Genomic DNA, 19095 nt, shown 5'->3' on the forward strand with positions numbered 1-19095 from the left:
ATGGTTATGTGGAGGAGCTTGCTATCCTGTCTATACATCTTAATCTGCCTTGAAATTATTTGAGACTCCAGGCCCTATCGTGGAGAAACAGAGTTCCCAGCACAGGCATTTCTTCCTCATTATTCTGACCTTAAATGGCAGATAAAGATCTGCCCAGGCTGCAGATTTGAAAGAAACAGAGCAGCAAACTCTGACTGTAAATTCTTGTCCAGTAATCTGAGGAAATGACCCAAATAAAAGAGACAAGCTATTTCCATGCTGACTGATACCATCATGTTTGCTTGAAGCAATTTCCTCCAAGTGTGGACTCACGGATGTAGCCTCTGCCCTCCACACAGCTCAGCTAGAGGACAGTCAGCTTAGCCTCCCAGCTCTGGACCCAAGGACATCATCTTGGGGTGTGGCCCTGGGTGGAGGAGCTGGGTTGTGCAGCGAGGCCTATGAAGACACCCTCATGAGCATACCTCAGAGCCTTCAGTGTGCCAACCCTGATGCTTCAAAGCACCCAGCAAGAAGTGAGAAGCTAAGGTCGGACTGGCATCCTCTTCTGCCATGCCACACCTTACCTGTGCCATATGTGGGATGGCTTGTTTAATCACTACGTGCCTCAGTTTCCTCACTTGTTAGAGAGGAATACTGTTTAGCTCATGGTTCCACTGCTTGCTCTGGAGGAACCCTGAATTCAGCCGTGCGGGTGATTCCCCTCAAGCACAATCTGGGTATGGCGCATAGGATGAGGCCCACAGAAAAAGCAAAAGGCCAGTGAGTACAAGCCGGTGCATACAGAGGTTGACAGGCACCTCTGGCACTTTAGGATTTATTAGCTCTGCTCTTTGGGGGACAAGGAAACTACAGGATGCCAGGAGAGTCAGGTAAGATACACCTGTGTGGGAAAAGACAAGTCCATGTAAGAGTGGTGTGCCTGTGAGGGCGTGTCTTATGAAAGGGGGTGTGTCTGTGAGGGCGTGTCTTATGGAAGTGGGTGTGTCTGTGAGGGCGTGTCTTATGGAAGGGGGTGTGTCTGTGAGGGCGTGTCTTATGGAAGTGGGTGTGTCTGTGAGGGCGTGTCTTATTTATGGAAGTAGGTGTGTCTGTGAGGGCGTGTCTTATGGAAGTGGGTGTGCCTGTGAAGGCGTGTCTTATTTATGGAAGTGGGTGTGCCTGTGAGGGCGTGTCTTATGGAAGGGGGTGTGTCTGTGAGGGCGTGTCTTATTTATGGAAGTGGGTGTGCCTGTGAGGGCGTGTCTTATTTATGGAAGTGGGTGTGTCTGTGAGGGCGTGTCTTATGGAAGTGGGTGTGCCTGTGAGGGCATGTCTTATGGAAGTAGGTGTGCCTGTGAGGGCATGTCTTATGGAAGTAGGTGTGTCTGTGAGGGCGTGTCTTATGGAAGTGGGTGTGCCTGTGAGGGCGTGTCTTATGGAAGTAGGTGTGCCTGTGAGGGCGTGTCTTATGGAAGTAGGTGTGCCTGTGAGGGCGTGTCTTATGGAAGTAGGTGTGCCTGTGAGGGCGTGTCTTATGGAAGTAGGTGTGCCTGTGAGGGCGTGTCTTATTTATGGAAGTGGGTGTGCCTGTGAGGGCGTGTCTTATGGAAGTAGGTGTGCCTGTGAGGGCGTGTCTTATTTATGGAAGTGGGTGTGCCTGTGAGGGCGTGTCTTATTTATGGAAGTGGGTGTGCCTGTGAGGGCGTGTCTTATGGAAGGGGGTGTGTCTTTGAAGGCGTGTCTTATGGAAATAGGTGTGTCTGTGTGGGATCAGGCACAGCTTGCCTAATAAAAAGGGAGTCGGGCTTGGTTTCCTTGTGAATCAATGACTTATTTCAGAATAGCAAAGTGTGTTATCCTTGTTTAAGGCGATGTGTATAGATGAGGGAGTCTCCTCCACACAGCAGACAAAGAAATTGCACTGGAAGATATTCGTCAGTATTGCTATAGGATAGGGTCATTTCAGGTTCCCTATCCTCAGCTGCCCAAGAAACGAACTGGGGACATCGCCTTGGGCTCCTGTAGAACCTTCATCTGGTGATGGATGGAGATAGAGACAGAGACCCACACTGGAGCACTGGACTGAGCTCCCAAGGTCCCAATGAGGAGCGGAAGGAGGGAGAAGATGAACAAGGAAGTCAGGACCACGAGGGGTGCACCCACCCACTGAGACAGTGGGGCTGATCTATTGGGAGCTCACCAAGGCCAGCGGGACTATGACTGAAAAAGCATGGGATAAAACTGGACTCTCTGAGCATGGCCAACAATGAGGGCTGATGAGAAGCCAAGGACAATGGCACTGGGTCTTGATCCTACTTTATGTTCTGGCTTTGTGGGAGCCTAACCAGTTTGGATGTCCACCTTCCTAGATATGGACGAAGGGGGGAGGACCTAGGACTTACCACAGGGCAGGGAACCCTGACTGCTCTTTGGACTGAAGAGGGAGAGGGAGAGGGATAGGAGTGGGAGGAGGGGAAGAAGGGTGGGAGGAGAGGGAGGGAAATGGGAGGCTGGGAGGAGGCTGAAACTTTTTTTTTCCTTTTCCCAATAAATAAAAAAAAAAAAAAGAAATTGCACTGGGCTCGAAGTAATGAACTTGGGCAGAAGAGTCTCATCTAGGCCAGACCTGGGGACAGATGGCAAGCAGACTGGGAGGGCAAGCTTTAGAAGAACAGCTGCCTCTAAAGGCCCTGGGAGAGGTCAGGGAAGAGCCAGCACTTCTGACCAGAGAGAGGGCAGGATGACGACACTGCATGCCAGTCACCCCTCCTGAAGAAGGGGGCACTTAGCGCCCAGAACCTTCTAGAAGGAAGGACCGTTCTAACCTTACACCTACCCCAGCACAGTCCTTTTAGTCACTGGTGGGAGCACTTTCTACAGGTCCAGTCTCACTATCCAGACAACAGCCACCACAGGAGGCTCCTCTCTATAGGTGTGCAGGGGTGGGGGTTCCCCTCCTAGCCTTGCCTGGGTGTGAAAACCAGCTAGGAGCATGGAGAAGTGAGAACCGGAAGGATGGCTGGGACACATCCAGGCCCAATCCACACATATGCCCCCTTCAGCTTGGATTTAGCCTGGATGTTCAGTCACCCTGACCTCCTGGACAGCCGGTTCTGCTGCCTTGAGGCTGCCTGTCCAGGACCAGCAGGGGCTGTATCCAGCTGGCTCCCAGTGCTACCCAGGCAATGATGACCAAATTGGGGAAAGTGCCAAGGACCTTTTTACTCCAGACATTGCCATGTCTGGCAATGGCTCCAGCTGCTTTGTACCTGAGAGAATGGCCACGAGAGGCACAGGCTGGGGAGGACAGGCTTGCCGGACAGAGGTGCTGGGAGGTCTTCAAAACCTGGGCTTCATGGGCCTCTGTGCCTCTGGCCTAACTCTGCCAGCTCCACATAAGTGATCTAAGGGTCACACAAGCCGTGGAGCTAGTGACACTACCAGCTCAGATGGAAGCCTCCCCCACGGCATTTCTACAATGTTCTTCTGCAATCCGCAAAGTCAGGAGATGTGAGGTGTGTCTTGAGAGGCCGCAGTACTGATGTGAACAGCATCTATCCAGAGCTACGGCTTCCTATGCACCTGCTATGTCGATAGGGTTAGAAATAGACTCTAGTCAGGGAGGGTCACACTGTAAGGGCATGTGTGCGTGCGTGTGAATGTGTGTGTGTGTGTGTGTTCATACAGATGTGCACTTGTGCATGAAGTGTATGTCTGGTTGTGTGGTTAACATGAGGTGTCTTCTTTACTCACCTTCCTGCAGTACTTTTTGAGACAAGGGTCTCTCATGAAACCTGGGGCTCCCCAATTCTGATTGGCCAGGGGTGCCAGGATCTACCTGTCTCTGTTCCTCAAGAGCTGGGACTTCAGGTGCATGTTGCTGTACCTGACTTTTTACATGGGGACTGGGGAACCTGAACTCAAGTCCTCCTGCTTGCTCAGCAAACAGTTTACAGCTGGAGCCCCAGCCCCAGCCCCAGCCCCAGCAAGGATGCTCTAAGTACCATTTGTGGTGGACCTGAGTGAACGCTACAGATGAAGTTGTCAAGGAGCCACCTGCCCAGCAGGCAGCACACTGCACCTGCAAAGTCTGCATCCCGTGTATTGCTGGTGAGTCTGATACACCATGCGCCTGTTGTAAGATCAACCCACATCGCCGACTTGTACAGGATAAGGGCCTGGCCCATGGTGGGTGGTATTGCAGAAATTTAGCCCATATGAAGATTTTAATTCTTGAGTTAAATGACATTGGCACAGTCCAGGGACTTTATGGGCACAGTGAACAAGGATTCTATTAGACCCCAGAGTATAGAACAATTCCAAAGCCTAATAACGCAAACAGCCAACCATCAGGAGGGCCTAGCCCTTGCAGATGCACTCGGACTCTAGAGGAATGCTCCCTCGCTTCAAGAGCAGGAAGGGAGCTTTACCAGAGTCCCTATATCCCCAGCTCCATACTGGGCAGGGCAGCGTCCCACAATGAGGCCAGCAGTGTAGAGAAAAGCCCACAGTGTAAGAACTGGGAAGGACCAGAAAGTTGGAACTGGAACGAGACCCTGAAGACAGTGAGGACAGTCCATGCCAGGGAGAGGGCTGAGGTCCAGCGCACAAATGAGAGTTACTGGGTCGGTGAATGAGGAGAACAAAGCATGTCCTTGAGAGAAAGGCGAAAGTGAACGGGAAGGGGGGTAGGGGGAGTGTAGACATCCTGCATGTGCTTGCTGCTGGAATGATCACACTGGGATCTTTAACGCCGTGTGCACGCCAAGCCACGGTGCTGCTGTTGTAAAACAACACATGTAGCCAATGAATAGAAACCCCAGCAGAGTCCTAAGAAGGCGCCGCAGTGAGAAAGAAGCAATTTAAAGCTCACGCACAAAAAGTGCAGAAAACATCATTTTTGAAATTATGAACCTCGGAGGAGGAATGAGATGGGGGAAGGGGGCTTCGGAGGAAAGAGTAAGTGAACTTGAAGGAGAAGTGAACAGGGCACTAGGGACCTGTTAGAGGCGCAGAGACACAGAGGCATGGAAGCTGAGTTCCCCGGGCTGGGAAAGGATGGGGTACACACTCTCCAGAACTCCCCAGAACCTCACAGCAGCCCCAGGTGAGTGCACAGACCATAGAGATTATGTATCATTTGCTGCGGGCTGAACAATGACCAGGTGGGGAGGGCAGGGTCAGAAGCCACCTGCCACCTCTACTTTACCTTGTGTCCAGTATTGGGGCCTGGGCCTGTTGGCTAATGAAAGGTCTATCTTGCTCCACCTGTGAGTTTTATCTTCTGCTATGTGGCCCCTGGAGTCCCCACCTGCCTCTTCTCCAGGTCCTTCTGTGATCTTCAGCCACAGGCTTCAGTCACCACCACCTCCTCTCTCCACACTTTACCATTATACACACTTTCCTGTCGTGCTTCATAGACTCCCCTCGCCTGTACAGGAGTGATCACCGGATCCCTAGGACTCCTGGGAGAATGTTGGACTCCTCAGCTTGTTCACAAAAGTCCTCAGAGTTCTGTCTGGAGAATTCCTTTTACCTGGTTGATTTCCTCTGCTCATCAAACCTACGCCTACACCACAGGCTGCCCCAATCCTACTTTCTCATGGGGTTTTCAGGCTGGAAAGAAACTTGACTCACTGGGCCCCAGTTTGGCTCTTCCCTGTACTTCCTACAATGTACCCAGGAGTGTGTGGGAATCTTCCATCCCTAAAGACCTAGTACTAGGGATACTGAATGACAGGAACCAGTGAGAGTCTCTCTGCTGTCCCAAGAGTCCACACTTCCCATAGCAGACCCTGCTGAACTGAGGCCTTAGACTCTGCCCTGACTTTAGAAGACTCACCACCTTGTTTCACGGAGGCAGAGAGGCCTTGCCTTCCCCAGAAGCAGAAGACAAAGACTGACCTTTGACTCTGTCACCTCGATGAAGGGGGATCTCGCCGTCGACTTGGGGTTGGTATGGCTTGATGGCGACGAAGAGTCTCCCGGGCACCGCACTGTACAGCTTCCTCCTGGGCCCTGGGTACTCAAAGGTTGAGAAGGAGTCCTTGTTGGCACCAGGAGTGAAGGGCGACCTGAATCAGGCAGCAAGGAATAAAAGAGAAGAAAGTCACACTTTGTCGGCCACAACCAAGCAATCTGTAAACCCTGGGCTAAGAGTGGCTCTGCTGGTACCTGTGCGGCCAGATAGCTATGATACATGTGGGCCAGGGACAGCGTCTGTGATGAAAAGACTCAAGAGGACCCAGCGGTTGTACTGCTGGGCACATCCCCAAGAATGTAAAGCAGGGTCTCGAAGAGACATTTTCGCATCTCATGTCCCTTGCAGCATCATCCACAGCCCAGGTGGTCACAGATGGATGCTGGATGAACAGCTCACAACCACCCACGCAATGGAACATTATTCAGTCAGTAAAAGAATTTCTGACACTTGCCACAACAGGGATGGACCCTGGGGACATGATGCTTGACACAAGACCATAAGCTGTGTGAGTCCATCCCTATGTGGTCCCCACTGTCAGATCCATAGAGATAGATAGTAAGAGGGAGTGTCAGTGGCTCACAGAGAAGATGGAAGGTTATGGAGATGCATGGTGAGAACGACTTCAGGATGTTGTGACCACAGAGCTGGGCACTGACACTAGAGAAGACCGGAAATCTTGTGAGGGTCTTACTACAGTAATGAAAGCAAGTGAGATGCTGCCATCTGGGAAGCCCTCGCCTTGTTTTTCCAATTTACTGTGAGCATTGGTCACATTGGTTAGGACATACATAAAATCTTCCACCAAACGTGCTTATGACCATGGGCATCCTTCTGGCCACTTTCTTACATCAGCAATTTATACTGAATTCATGTTCCAGGCCCATTTCCCCCAGTAGCAAGAATCCTTGCTCTTTACCAACAATGGGACGCAGAGGGTGAGGGTCCACACATGAGGCAACCTGTGGAGTCCTCACCTTGAGGCATAGTGAATTCCAACGGGTGATGGACTGACTGTCACATGCTGGGGACAAGTGCTCACCCACGTCCTAAGCAGGGATTACCTCAAGGTGGCCTCCTGTCCCTTTTTTGGACACAAACATGACCACATAAAGAAACATGCCAGGATGTCAGGACACGATCCCAGAGCTTTAATGCCAGGAAGGCAGCACCTTCACAATGCTGGAACCTTCCAAGAGGGTACTGACCAAGGGAAATGAGTGGGCATTTAAAGCATTGGAGAAGGTTCCAAAACGAGAATAGGACTCCAAATCTCCAGTTCTGGTCTTTGAACCTAAAGACACTGTGGCCTCTAAACACACAGGAGTGGCTTTGAGCTCCGTGCAAGGAAAGGAAGGAGCCACTTAACACAAGGACCAGTGGAAAATGGGCTTGCAGGGAGTTTCTAGAAGCTGACAGGATGCTCTTTGATTAGCGAAGGTGAATTTCTGTCCTAGTTTCAGTTCTGTTGTGTGATAAAACACTCTGATAAGAAAGCAACATGGGGGAAGAGGGTAGATGTGGCTTGTGATTCTGGGTCACAGTCTAGTACTGCAGGGAAGTCAAGACAGGAGCTTCAAACAGCTAGCACAACCCATCTAGTCAAGAGCTTAGAGAAATGAACACAGCCAGTTTCCTTCTCTCATCCAGCCTGGGACCCCAAGCCTAGGGAATAGTGCCACCTGTGTCTCCCCACATCAAATAAGACAGTGAGAAGACATCCCTTACAGGCATGCCTACCCAGCCCTACCTAAGCAATCCCTTATTAAGACTGTCTTCCCAGTTGCCTTTTACGCCTTTTGCCCATGTGTATACAGGCCCTGTGGTTTGGGGTACTCTTAAAGAACTGCAAAGGTGTGATCTGTTATATTTAATTGTACTTCTTATTTCATGTGGTCAATAACCCATGGGTTCTTACTTTTCCAACCGGAATCACCATGAGATTCACCACTGGACCCTGGTTGATGTCTTCGAGGGACCCCTTCTACAGACTTGAAATTGGGGCTGTGGCACGTTAAATTTAGGACCTCACTTACAATGCTGATGCGGATGGATGGGGACTGAATGTTCAGGGCCTGGAGATATGCCTGGGCTCTGTGGACACTGTGGGAGGTGGAAGGTTGCGTGTAACTGGGGTCCTCCCCAGCAATGTACCCTCAACATGCTCAGGGTTCTCTCAATCATAACCACGGATGCAGTAATTACAGAATTCTGGAGGCAGAGGTACCTGAGTGGGCTATGTGACCAAAAAAAATGCCAAGGGTCAGTTGAAGATAGAGGACAGGGCACAACCTTAGCATCACCTCCTTGCATATTCTCTCCTTGCCTTGTCAGCCACATCTTGGGGCTTTATGGATCCATCCATCAATATATCTATCTATCTATCTTTCCACATATCCATCCATCCATCCATCCATCCATCCACTTACTAACATGGCCATCCACCATCCATCTACTTAGCCATTATCAACCACCTGTTCATCCACTCATCTGCCCACCTCACTGCATAGCCCAATACCATCTTTTTACTCACACACCCCATTTTGAAGAAACGTTGCCTGAAGCCCAGTTGACCCCCTATTATCAGATATTGGACAAGTCAGTGAATCTCTTAAAGCCTCAGTTTCCCTATCATGAGTGATGATGAAAGTGAATCAATAAGAATCCACTCCACAGCATAGTGCTATGGCAACTGCAAACTGCAAAGCAGATTAACGGAGTGATGGGTACTCTAGCTAATGCAAGCCAGTGCCTGAATGTTATTCCAGACACAGAAGTCAACGTAAACACAGTCCTGGCTCTCTGTTTTCTAGTTCACTCTACAAACAGCTAGCTCTGAGCCCTCAGTCTGGAGGCCTGAGAAGTCTCCAAGAACAGGGGTAGGGGAATCATTGGTCATGGACCAGGGTGAGCACACACAGTAAAATGTTCACTGGTGATGGGTGGTCCCAAGTGGGTGTTGAAGCATCTTAATAATCACTATTAATTTGAATGTCATGAACTCTACCACAAGATAGCAAGTAGAAGCATTGAACCCATTTCTCGGATGGGAAAGAGGTTCCACAAACAATGACCTTGCATGCAGGGAGGTCAGTGCAACCCTCGCATCCTGATGCTCTATCCTGTAGTGTAGTAAAACACAGGAAAGATGGCACATCAAGGGAATTTGTCTTATGAACGGTGCCTTCCTGCCCAGGGGCCATGCTTTCCGTCGAGCTGCCTTGAGCAAGAGTAGAGTCACAGCCCTCTCCAGCCCCAGGTAAGTGGCAGTCTCCAATGTGCAGGCCTGAGAGGCCAAGCTAGGACACACACAGTGTGAATGGTTCAGCAGTTCCCCAGCCCTGACATCTGTGTTTCCTTCCTGTTCTGGCCAAGAGCAGCCAGATGGAGGACCAGCAGACTTGTTTTAGTCTCAGGGTTAGATTGCTGGAGATTCAGTACCAGAAAACCAACGTTCTGTTCTGGGGGTAACTGGGAAGGGTAAATTGGGCCATTTCCCAGCTACCCTGTGTGAACAGGAACTACCCACACACTGAGCTCTCTCCATTCATTCACTCCTCCATCAGTTACTCATTCATCTATAACTTCCCAGGTGGCCCATCACAGGGCAGCACACACATCTGAGCACAGAAGACAGGAAAGGCCACACAGAGTGAACCAGAGCGCACTCCAACCAGGCATGTTTCTGCTAAGACCAGGGTGACAACCAAAATCAAGGTTTGAGTGCCCACACCCTGTCTAAGCTAGGGTGAGGGTCAGGCAGTGCAACTGAGACCATGGAAGGTGTCTGAACGAACACGTGGCAAGTCAGAGACTAGGGTACCATGACTGGCAGTAGGGTGGGGCCAGTGGGCCAAGGATGGAGGTGGGACATTCTATAAGGAGGCAGGCACTGTGGTTGCTCTTGGGAAGATGTGGGTGGGGTTGATGCGCAGAACCAAAGAAATCCTGATATGGCCAGGAAGAGTCATCGAGCAGAGGCTGAAACCAGTGTCTCTCAGGGAATGGGTTGGGATAATGGAGCTTGTAAGCGCTGCTAGCTGGGGCTTGGGCATAGCAGATGGCATATTCAGCACACAGGGGCTTGAGCACTAGCTTTGGATGGGCCACGTTAGCCATCATTGCTATGCCTACGGACTGGACACGTGCCATCCTGCCATTTAGGACTCAGAGGAAGAAACACACCAAACCAGGAAGCATAGGAGGTTTATCCCAGGACCTTAGTTTGCCCTGCCTCCAGCTGACCGTCCCCAGGACTTGCCATCATTCAACAGGCCGAAAGACAGTGCTTCAGGAGGGGCTAGGATACAGGCATGACAACCAGCCGTCAGTAGGCAGACCCACTGTATCTTTGAGGGTGAATAGAATGAGGGCTCACCCAACTTACAGGTGGGAAGTAGGGTACCAGTACTGTGTTGACCATGGAGGAGTACCTCCTTTGTCTAGGTGGCTCTAGTTGGGTGGGAGAGGGTTCTGCCTGTGTATAAGGCCAGGTTCACCCCAAATCCAGAGCCCTTCACTCTATGATAATGGCTGCTCTGAACATGGGTTCTTTCCCATGTTTTCCCATTCTCTGCTGAACTTAAAGGGTCTCATCCCTTCTTGATACTCATGCATTTTTTATCAGATGACTCCAACCCTCCAGAGAGTAGCCCTAGCTATCCCCAGGTCTGAATCCCATCTTATGTGAAGCCAGTGTTGCTATCAACCTGTCTCCCTCCCGTGAAAGGTGGGGAACACACACATACACCTGCACACACACACACACACACACACACATACACACACACACACACCTGCACACACACCTGCACACGGGGAGTGCCCAGTGCAGAGGGCTTTAACTCCTGCACTCAGGTAGGTGTGGCCTGCCAGAGGAGCCATAGACTACTGCACTCTGCAGAATACACAAGAAGGGGTGTCTGGACCCAGAGTCCACAAGCAGCCAGGATGTGCCTGCCCTATGGAGATCACCCTTCATTGGGCCCCACCTACCCTAACCATAAACCTGGTAGTCTTACTGACATTGTATTGATGGTATCTGAGTGACATGCTACCACACATTAGCTGTGGGTGACAAGAAAGTAGCCAGGGAGAGCAGGACTTAAATCAATAAATCTCTCTCTCTCTCTCTCTCTCTCTCTCTCTCTCTCTCTCTCTCTCATCCTCCCTCCCTCATTCCCTTTTCGTCCCTCTCCCTCTCCTCCCATTTCTGTTGGAGCAACCCAGGGATCAGGATGCAAGGCAGGGGAGGGAGCCCTTTTCCCTCGTCACTGAGATCACCATGTCTCTGCTCCACCGAGGGCAGGATTTAGTGTGCAGATCCCCATGTTCCTATGGATCCAGAGGGAGAACATATGGGTAGAAACAGGCCAGAGCCACAGGGCAATCTTCACACCCGTGTCTGATAGGCTGGGATGGACAAAGTGGTTAACCCAGAATCTCCTAGGGCCTACAGGAGAAATACTAGACTGTCCTGTGTGCTCCGAAGTCCATGGCTCATCTAGAATGATTTATGGTCTCTGAGCACCTTGCTCTGCAATGTGAGATCCTTGTCTCAAGAGGGTGTCCTTCCTGATACCAATTGAAGAATGGGTGTTTGTTGGGGGAATAGAAGGTGATGTCAATGTCACTATCCTCACCTCACAACCTGAAACCCCAGAGATGGGTGGGACTTGGGAAAGGCAACCTGACCCAGATGAATGTAACTGGTGATGGGCCAAGGATACCACTGTCTCCCCAGTGGTCTCACCAGCACCAGGCCTTTCTCTTTGCCAAGGCAAAAGTCACTCAGGACAGGAAAGACAGTAGTGGAATGTCCCCGTGATGAGTACAGCTTGATCAGCCTGTGATGTTAAGCACTCTTCCACATCTGGGCAGCTGAGAGAGGCCTGGAAATACTGACTGCCTCACCCACCTCCCAGGGTTTCCATAGGGTAAATGCAAATCTCCAGGACGGGCTCAGGATTGTGACTCAGCTGTGCCTCTGGGTACCACTAGAGGGTGCCGTCTCTGGAGAGGTGAGCACAGAGATGTGTGCTATGTAGGCCCAGGGCAGAGACTGTGGACAAGCATACCGCTTCCCACTCTTTCTGGGTCAGACTGTGCTAGGTAGGACAGGGCAAAGAAAATCAAAAGGGAAGAGACTGAGGAAAGGGAGACAAAAGATACTAGGGAAAGGAGAATGGAATTCTCCAGTGAAGACAGGACCATGGCAGGTGCCTGTCCGCATCCCGCCATCCTCCACTACCTGCCACAGGGATCACAGGAAGCTAGAAGATCCATTTGTGCTACCTTGAATCTCTCTGATGGTCGCCAAACATGGCCTCAAGGCTTCCATATGAGATGAATCCTGAGAGTCTCTTCTCTTGGCTAAGAAACTCGGGAAGGCAGAGGTGTGTCTGAGAGCTGGACATAGGGGTGTAGGTCCCTTTCTGGCTGTGCAGGTTGGAAGCCCCTTTCCTACAGAAGGTCCAGCCTGTGACACCCTGACTGGTCCCTTAGCCTGCCCCATTCTAGTTTGCTTCAGAGGTGGGTGGAGGGACTCTGAGCCCCTGATATACTGAACAGACTGTACACAGACTATACTCTCTATCCTGGTTCCCTAAGCCATTTCATTACAAGAACCAAGGAGACAAGGCATTGGAAAGGACATAAGGCCCCTGCACAGCTCAGCGTCCTCACCCATGCTGAAAAATAGCCATTAAGGGTACCAGGCTAAGCAGAGAGCCCCCAGGCTCAGAGAACAGAATACAGCCTTGGTATTGTATGGTATGGTACATGTATGGCTAACTGTCTCCCACAAGAGCCCATGCCCATTACCCAGCTTCTCCTTACCCCACATGCCAATGTGGCTGTGGTCTCTTGCCATCCTCGCCAGTGCCACCGAGCCTGTTGAGTGAGGGGGAGCGACTGCGGGGCCCGGGGACATAGCTTCCAAGGCTCTTCGTGGCTCCATCGGGCTTGTTGGGTGTCTGCTGCAGCAGCTGGGGTGAGAGGCTTCGGTGGGAGGTGGCTGCAGAACAGACAGCCCATTCCGGTGCACCAGCATGGAGGTTGTTGTCGCTATTGGAACGCAGAAGAACTCTGGGGGCAGCCAATGTATTGGGGGGCCGCCGCCTGCGGTTGGAATAAGCTGGGGCCTCTCGGAAGGGCACTGGGTTGAGGAGAGAAAGAGAGAGGCAGATGAGTAATGCCAGGGAATAAGACACAGGGAGGGCAGGTCTGTATGCATCCAAGGCCCCGTGCAAACCAGTGATGCGTCTGAAGGCTTGAAGCAAGACCTGCTGCTGGGCTCCCCAAAGCCTGACTTGCCCCCCACACGAATGCAGAGAAACACTGAGGCACATGGAAAACTCAAGCCAGGACCTTGATGGAAGGCACTCAGGGTCAGGCCTTCCATCGGGCCAGCCCATGCCTTCAGCAGGAAGACACAGCCATGACACAGGTAAGGACAGGTTTCCCCATGTCACTAAGCGTTAGGACACTACATGGATCAGGATCATCCCCTTGAAATGGGACTAAACCTCTGCAATGGGCAGAGCAGTGTGTCCAAAGTTCATATGCTAGGGTATAAACCAGGACCTTAGGATGTGACCACTTGTGGAAAGAAGTCCTTTACAGGGGTGACTACATTAAAATGGGTCACTAGGATGACCTCATGCGACGGCAATCATCAGAATCCAAAGATTAGGATCCCAACACACAAAGGATGACATTAGGATACAGAGAAGACATCTGTAAGTCACAGACAGACCTCAGGGAATCAGCCCTGTGTCACTTTAAGCTTGGGCATTCAGCATCCAGGATGGGACTAAGGGGCATTTCATCTTTATGAACCACTCAGGCCCACAGCCTTGGTCATGGCTTTCCTCGCAAGGGAAGCCAGTCACTTCTCCCCACCCCCATCACTTAGGTAAAGGAGACCACAACACCTCAGAATCTTTCCTTTCTTCTCCCAGCAAGTGGGGCCTAGTACCGTGCAGCAGTAGCAGGTGGCCCCACTTCACTGAGCGTCTCATGAAAAGGTCTAGACAGAGCTGGGTCCTCACACTCCCGAGCCCAACACACCCAGGGACTCAGCTAAAGCAAATCAGGACACCTCAAGGGATGGCGTTCACGCTGAAGTCACCCAGAGTGTTCAGCTGCTTGGTCAATAAAAGAAATCAATCTCTACAGTCTCTCAGGAGTGGCACTCCAGGCTACAATGACAGCTACAACAGCTGTCCTCGCCTTGATGGTCAGATACACTGTGCATCTCCTAGCCTCTTGATGCCCAGGGAAGCCTTGCTACAGGATTTCTGCCCCTACATTCTGTGCTGCCCAAGGCTAGGGCTCTGTTTTGCAGACAGGACCCTGTGAAGCCAGAGAACCGGGGCTTCTGGGGAACTGACCTGGGTAAGAACCCTGACATCAAAAGAGAAGCAGAACACCACAGTTTAGGACAGCCTATGGTATCAGCTGCCCAAGGTCAGAAGTCAGAGGTGGGCACCCCATATCACAGAGTCCACAGCCTTCTACTCATCTGGACATCAGAATTATGAGGATATAAGTAGTACTAGAATAAGTAGTTCAGGCACAGTTAATGGGAATCGAATGGCTCTGGCAGACTTTAAGGGGTCAGAGATGGCCCTGCAGAGCTCACAGAAACAGAGGTGGCCTAAGCACAATTCACAGGGACAGAGGTATCCCTAGAGGAACTCATGGGGACAGAGATGGCCCAGGCATAGCTCAAGAGGTGACCCCAGCAAAACTCACAAGGATAAAGGTGGTACTGAAAAAACCCATAGGGACAGAGGTAGCATCAACACTGCTCATGGGGACTGAGTGGCCTGGGCAGGCCTTCTAGGAACAGAAGTAGCCCCAGCATAGTTTACAGGGACAGAGGTGGCTCTGAGAGTGCTCTTTCAGGTCAGCTGTGAGTCAAGACACTTCTCTGTCCTAAGAATCAGAGCTAGATGCCAAGCGGGAAGCCATATGGCAGGGGAAGAAGCTGTTGGGCTTGGGGTCATTTGATGTATAAAAGGAGTCCTCATCCCTCCAGTGAACAGAGGCATGTCTCATGCAACCTGCTTCCTCTGCAAGCTTTTGATGGGAGAAGATGCTCAACCAAGCCATTGGCTATGTGCTATCTCACTCCCAGTTTCTCTAGCATGTGACTCACAGGGGCTGGCCAGAGACAGACCAGGAGCACCAAAGGCCGGTAGTCTCTGCTTTGGAGTCAAGAGCCTGTGCTCTTGAAGAGCTAGGCGCAGAGCCCCAGAAGACCAGCTCCAAGAGAATCATAGCCAGGTCAGGCTATCAGGTGTGTTTGGCTGGGCACAAAGGAAACTTTACTGATGACATTACCCTGAGTAGGACCTTGAGAAGTCTCAGAGTGTTCACCATGGAGCCTATAATTGTTACCAACAGGGAGTCTGTGGTCCTCTTGGATTTAAAAGGCCTTAAGGACAGGTGACCCTGCTATCCCAACAGGCCTCATTTGTCAATCACTGAGATCGGGGGCTGGCATACTCTTTTGGTGTGAAAGCCAAAAGACTGGCAGACATGGAGAGGATAAGACGGTCCCTGCACCTTGGGGCTTCCAGGAGTACCCCTTGGGTGAGGCACCTGGAATGTATCACACGGCTCCAAGACCCGGACATGCAGGTACCCTGAGACTGCATCTATAGAGACACCCATCCCTAACAGTACAGTTGATTGCATCCCTGACTATGTAACCAGTAAGGCATTAACACCCTTAATGGCAAAGTGAGTGGTTTGGGGAGGGAACTCGATGTCCTGCCCAATGGGAAGATAAATTCTGTAGAAAAGTCCATAGAAACACAGAATAGCGATAGCATTATTTAACACTCTGAGATTCATGTCATCCATGGGTTCTAAAAATCGAAGTCCCACATGGCGAATTTTGGTAAGCCTCATTAGAAAAAGAAACAAGTTTATTCTATTTCCATTCCGAAGGAAGGAGGGGGCAGGCTGTCCTCACGCAGGCGAAGCCATGCAGGCAGGGCCATAGAATAAAAGAGCCGGGACATTTATACACATTTCACCCCAAAGACCAGGCAAGTGAGTCAAATGGACCCACACAGGTGACATTAGGGTGAATGTTTTAATGAAAATCGCTTTGCTTAATGGCCAAACCTCTCATCAAATTAGTTTCTCAGCTGCTGAAATATCTCTGGTGTTTAGTTCACAGTGAGCTTGGGTGGAAAGTGAGCTTCCTAATTTTCTTAAAGTCACCTCTTTGGAAACCTGGTTTCATCAGAGAAAGAGCTTGCCGTCTGACAAAACTCTCTGACTGGGACCATACACGCAAAGGATGTTTTTTTTTTCATAAAGTGTTAAAAATAGCTCCTTTCCTGTCTGAAAATGATTAATATGCCACCCAACGGTTTCCTTCTTTCAGGCAATCTGCAAGCCCTTAGGTGGGTGGATATTTTCTTAGCTGTCTTACATGCACTTATTTATACAGTTTTTTTCTTCCCCACAATAAAATTCATACAAGGTATGATAAAGAGGGATTCTTCATGCACCCCATGGCTTCGCAGCCAGGGACAGCCAGGCAGAACTGGCAATGGGCACTGGGAGAGGATGCCATGGGTGCACCCAGCCATGTGCCCTGACCCTCCTTAGCAGGTGCTCACATTCTCCAGGTGCCCTGGAGGATGAAAGCCAAAACTTCTTCTATTTTCCCTAGGACCTAGTTTTCCAATGTGCCCTCTGGCACAGGCTCTCTGGATGAGATGTTCTGGAATGCAGTTCCACCAGAGGCTGGTGGCTCAGGAACACACTAAAATACAAAGGCACCTTCATCTGTGTTAATCTTCCAGACCCGGTTAAAGCCAAACCAAATCACAAAGCTGGGGCAATTATTCCTTGAGCAATGAACCACAACCAGCAATTTGAGGAGGCACCCGAGTCCCCTCTCCCCACAGAAGCAGCCTACAGCTGCTCGCTAGGCACCCCACGCTTCCTACAGCTTTCTCCTTACCTTCCTTCTTGGTGAAGGCATTTAACAAAGACTTCATTTTCCCTGTGACTTTGGCAGCAGTCCGCTCATTATATAACCCTCTCGGCGGGCAGGAAGGCTAGGCGCGCAGCCCGGCCCCTCGGAGCTGGCGCGGCTGGGACCCGGCGAGCAGTGGCGGGCGTCTGGGCTCTCTGCAGCCCCAAGCATCGCTGGGCATGCCAGACCCAGCGTGCTGGTGACAAAGCCCACCCCATATTCTGTCTGTCAGCTGGGAAGCAACTGTGCGCAGACTGAGGCTGCTCTCAGAACCGGCTACCTCTGGCGGCGATCCTCATGTGAGCAATGCCACTCTGCTGGGCGAGCAAGCAGGGCATCGGGGAAGCAGCACCACGCAGGGTTAACATGGAGCAGGCGACTGCGCGCGAGCTGGCGTCCAGGAGACACCGGGAGGCATTTGTGAGCCGGAGCCCCAGTTATCCAAGGAAACCCGGCTTCTGCCGGGTGCTCCGTGCGCCTGTGGCTAAATATAAAGTGCTGTGCTTTTTCTTTTTTTCTTTTCTTTCTTTTTTTTTTTTTTTTTTTTTTTTTTTTTACATTTTTAAAGAAGAAGCCAAATCTATTTGTCAGCTAGCAGATGTAAGAAAGTCAAGGGGGAAATATCTACATTTCAGACAAGCCACCAAAAGATCCCTGACACCTGGGTAGGCATGGCAGGATTCAGGAATCCTGACAGTGACCTATTTCCCTTTGAAAGAAACAGACACAAGTGGCATTACTTCTCCCGCCCTCCCCATTCTGATAATGACCCTGGGAAAGCAGGACTCCGCCTCCTACTGCTTACATTTGCTTTTTGGGTGGAGGGAATGGGAAATAATAACTGACCAGGTAGTCAGAGATAAAGCACCCCAGTTTGGGGGCAGTTGGCAAAAGTGGGCCCTTCAGAGCTGTTTCCCCACATGCCTCTGGCATTCACACCCCAACAGAAGTCTAGAAGCAAGGGAAGATCTCCCCAACTGCTGCCTTGAGAAAGTTCTATCTGTATAGCAAACAAAGCGTGATGGGGGGAACAAGCAAAGGTGGGTAGGATGGGGAATGATGTCCATGCCAGGGTGGAGGTGCTTCCAGAGCAGGAGCGAGTGTGAGGGTCAGACTTTGCATGGGGTGCATCTGCCACTGGGGTGGTAATTAAGTGTGAGCTTCTGCGGTTGCTAAGAGAACAGCTTCCCAAACCCAGGGGGGTGGGGGAGAAAAGGAAAAGGAAGAGACAGGAAAAAGCAACTGGAGCACCGAATTCAATTCCATATGGCTGACACAGTTTATGTCAACAAAAATGGCGGTGTAAGGAAGAGCAGGCTGGCATGCCCAAGCAGTGGCACTTTCCTTCCTAAGCATGCTCAGGATGGCCGATGCTGTGCCAGGCGTTGTCTGGGTTCTGGGAAGGGAGAGACTGTGCCTGATTCACTGTGTGTCTGTGTGTGAGCTTCATGTCGGCTGAGCATTTAAACATCATTTCCATTGGGCCCACACGGTCGTCAGCCATGTCAAAACCGCCCGGGTGACATCCTCCCCTGTAGTGTCACAGTCGGGTGGCATCAGAACGGCTCCTGAGACTTGTGCTGGCTTAGAGATGGAACAGCTGTCTAGTACTTATTGCAACATCGTGCATGTGGGTTCTGGGCACTTGGACCTTCTGGGCAAGGCTGGGCAGCTTCCAGGAGGACCTCTGCCCACAGTATCACCCATGAGGGTGCAGCTTTTAGGGATGAACTAAAGACAGAATAGGAAAGTTTCAACATGGAGGTTTCTAGATCATCATGGAACACTGGCTGGAGGCCAGACTGGGGTGGTGACAGCAGTGTCCACAAATACAGGAAGCCCCATATCACAGGCCAGGAACCCTGCCAGTCATGCCCCTCAGCACATGGGCTCAGGGGACTCGCCAGAGCTCTGGGAACTCTCTGGGACACCAGCGATGCTCAGTGCTTGTTCCATCTGTTGGGGATCGATATCTTCCAGAAAGCGCAAAGCTGCACCCAAGCCAAGTTTCCCTGCCACCCACTGCTCTGGCAACTCCTTGGCCACTGTGTGATGCAGAGTGTGTGCCCACAACAGTGTTGTGAAGCCAGAGGCCAGGCTTTGTGCCAGTCATGCCCCCCCTCCAAGA

The 19095-nt window shown here is 51.1% G+C and overlaps 1 protein-coding gene across 9 annotated transcripts in view; it reads right to left on the reverse strand.

The window, feature by feature from the left end:
* The window catches only part of Shank2 (SH3 and multiple ankyrin repeat domains 2), a 456357-nt gene that overhangs the window by 238656 nt on the left and 198606 nt on the right, over positions 1-19095 (reverse strand). For 8 of the 9 annotated variants that reach the window (XM_041666922.1, XM_041666928.1, XM_041666925.1 and 5 more), the window contains exons 12-13: positions 12800-13118; positions 5887-6056 (exon numbers count right to left, since the gene is read on the reverse strand). In XM_041666922.1, the coding sequence (XP_041522856.1) occupies positions 5887-6056; positions 12800-13118 (489 nt within the window). Of the gene's footprint in view, positions 1-5886; positions 6057-12799; positions 13119-16952; positions 17907-19095 lie in introns of those variants that run through there. The other variant, XM_041666929.1, reaches the window with a different exon arrangement.

This window comes from Microtus oregoni, unplaced genomic scaffold (assembly GCF_018167655.1).
Source record: "Microtus oregoni isolate MIOR12 unplaced genomic scaffold, Mior012 000016F_ref0000370, whole genome shotgun sequence".
Lineage (NCBI taxonomy): Eukaryota > Metazoa > Chordata > Mammalia > Rodentia > Cricetidae > Microtus > Microtus oregoni.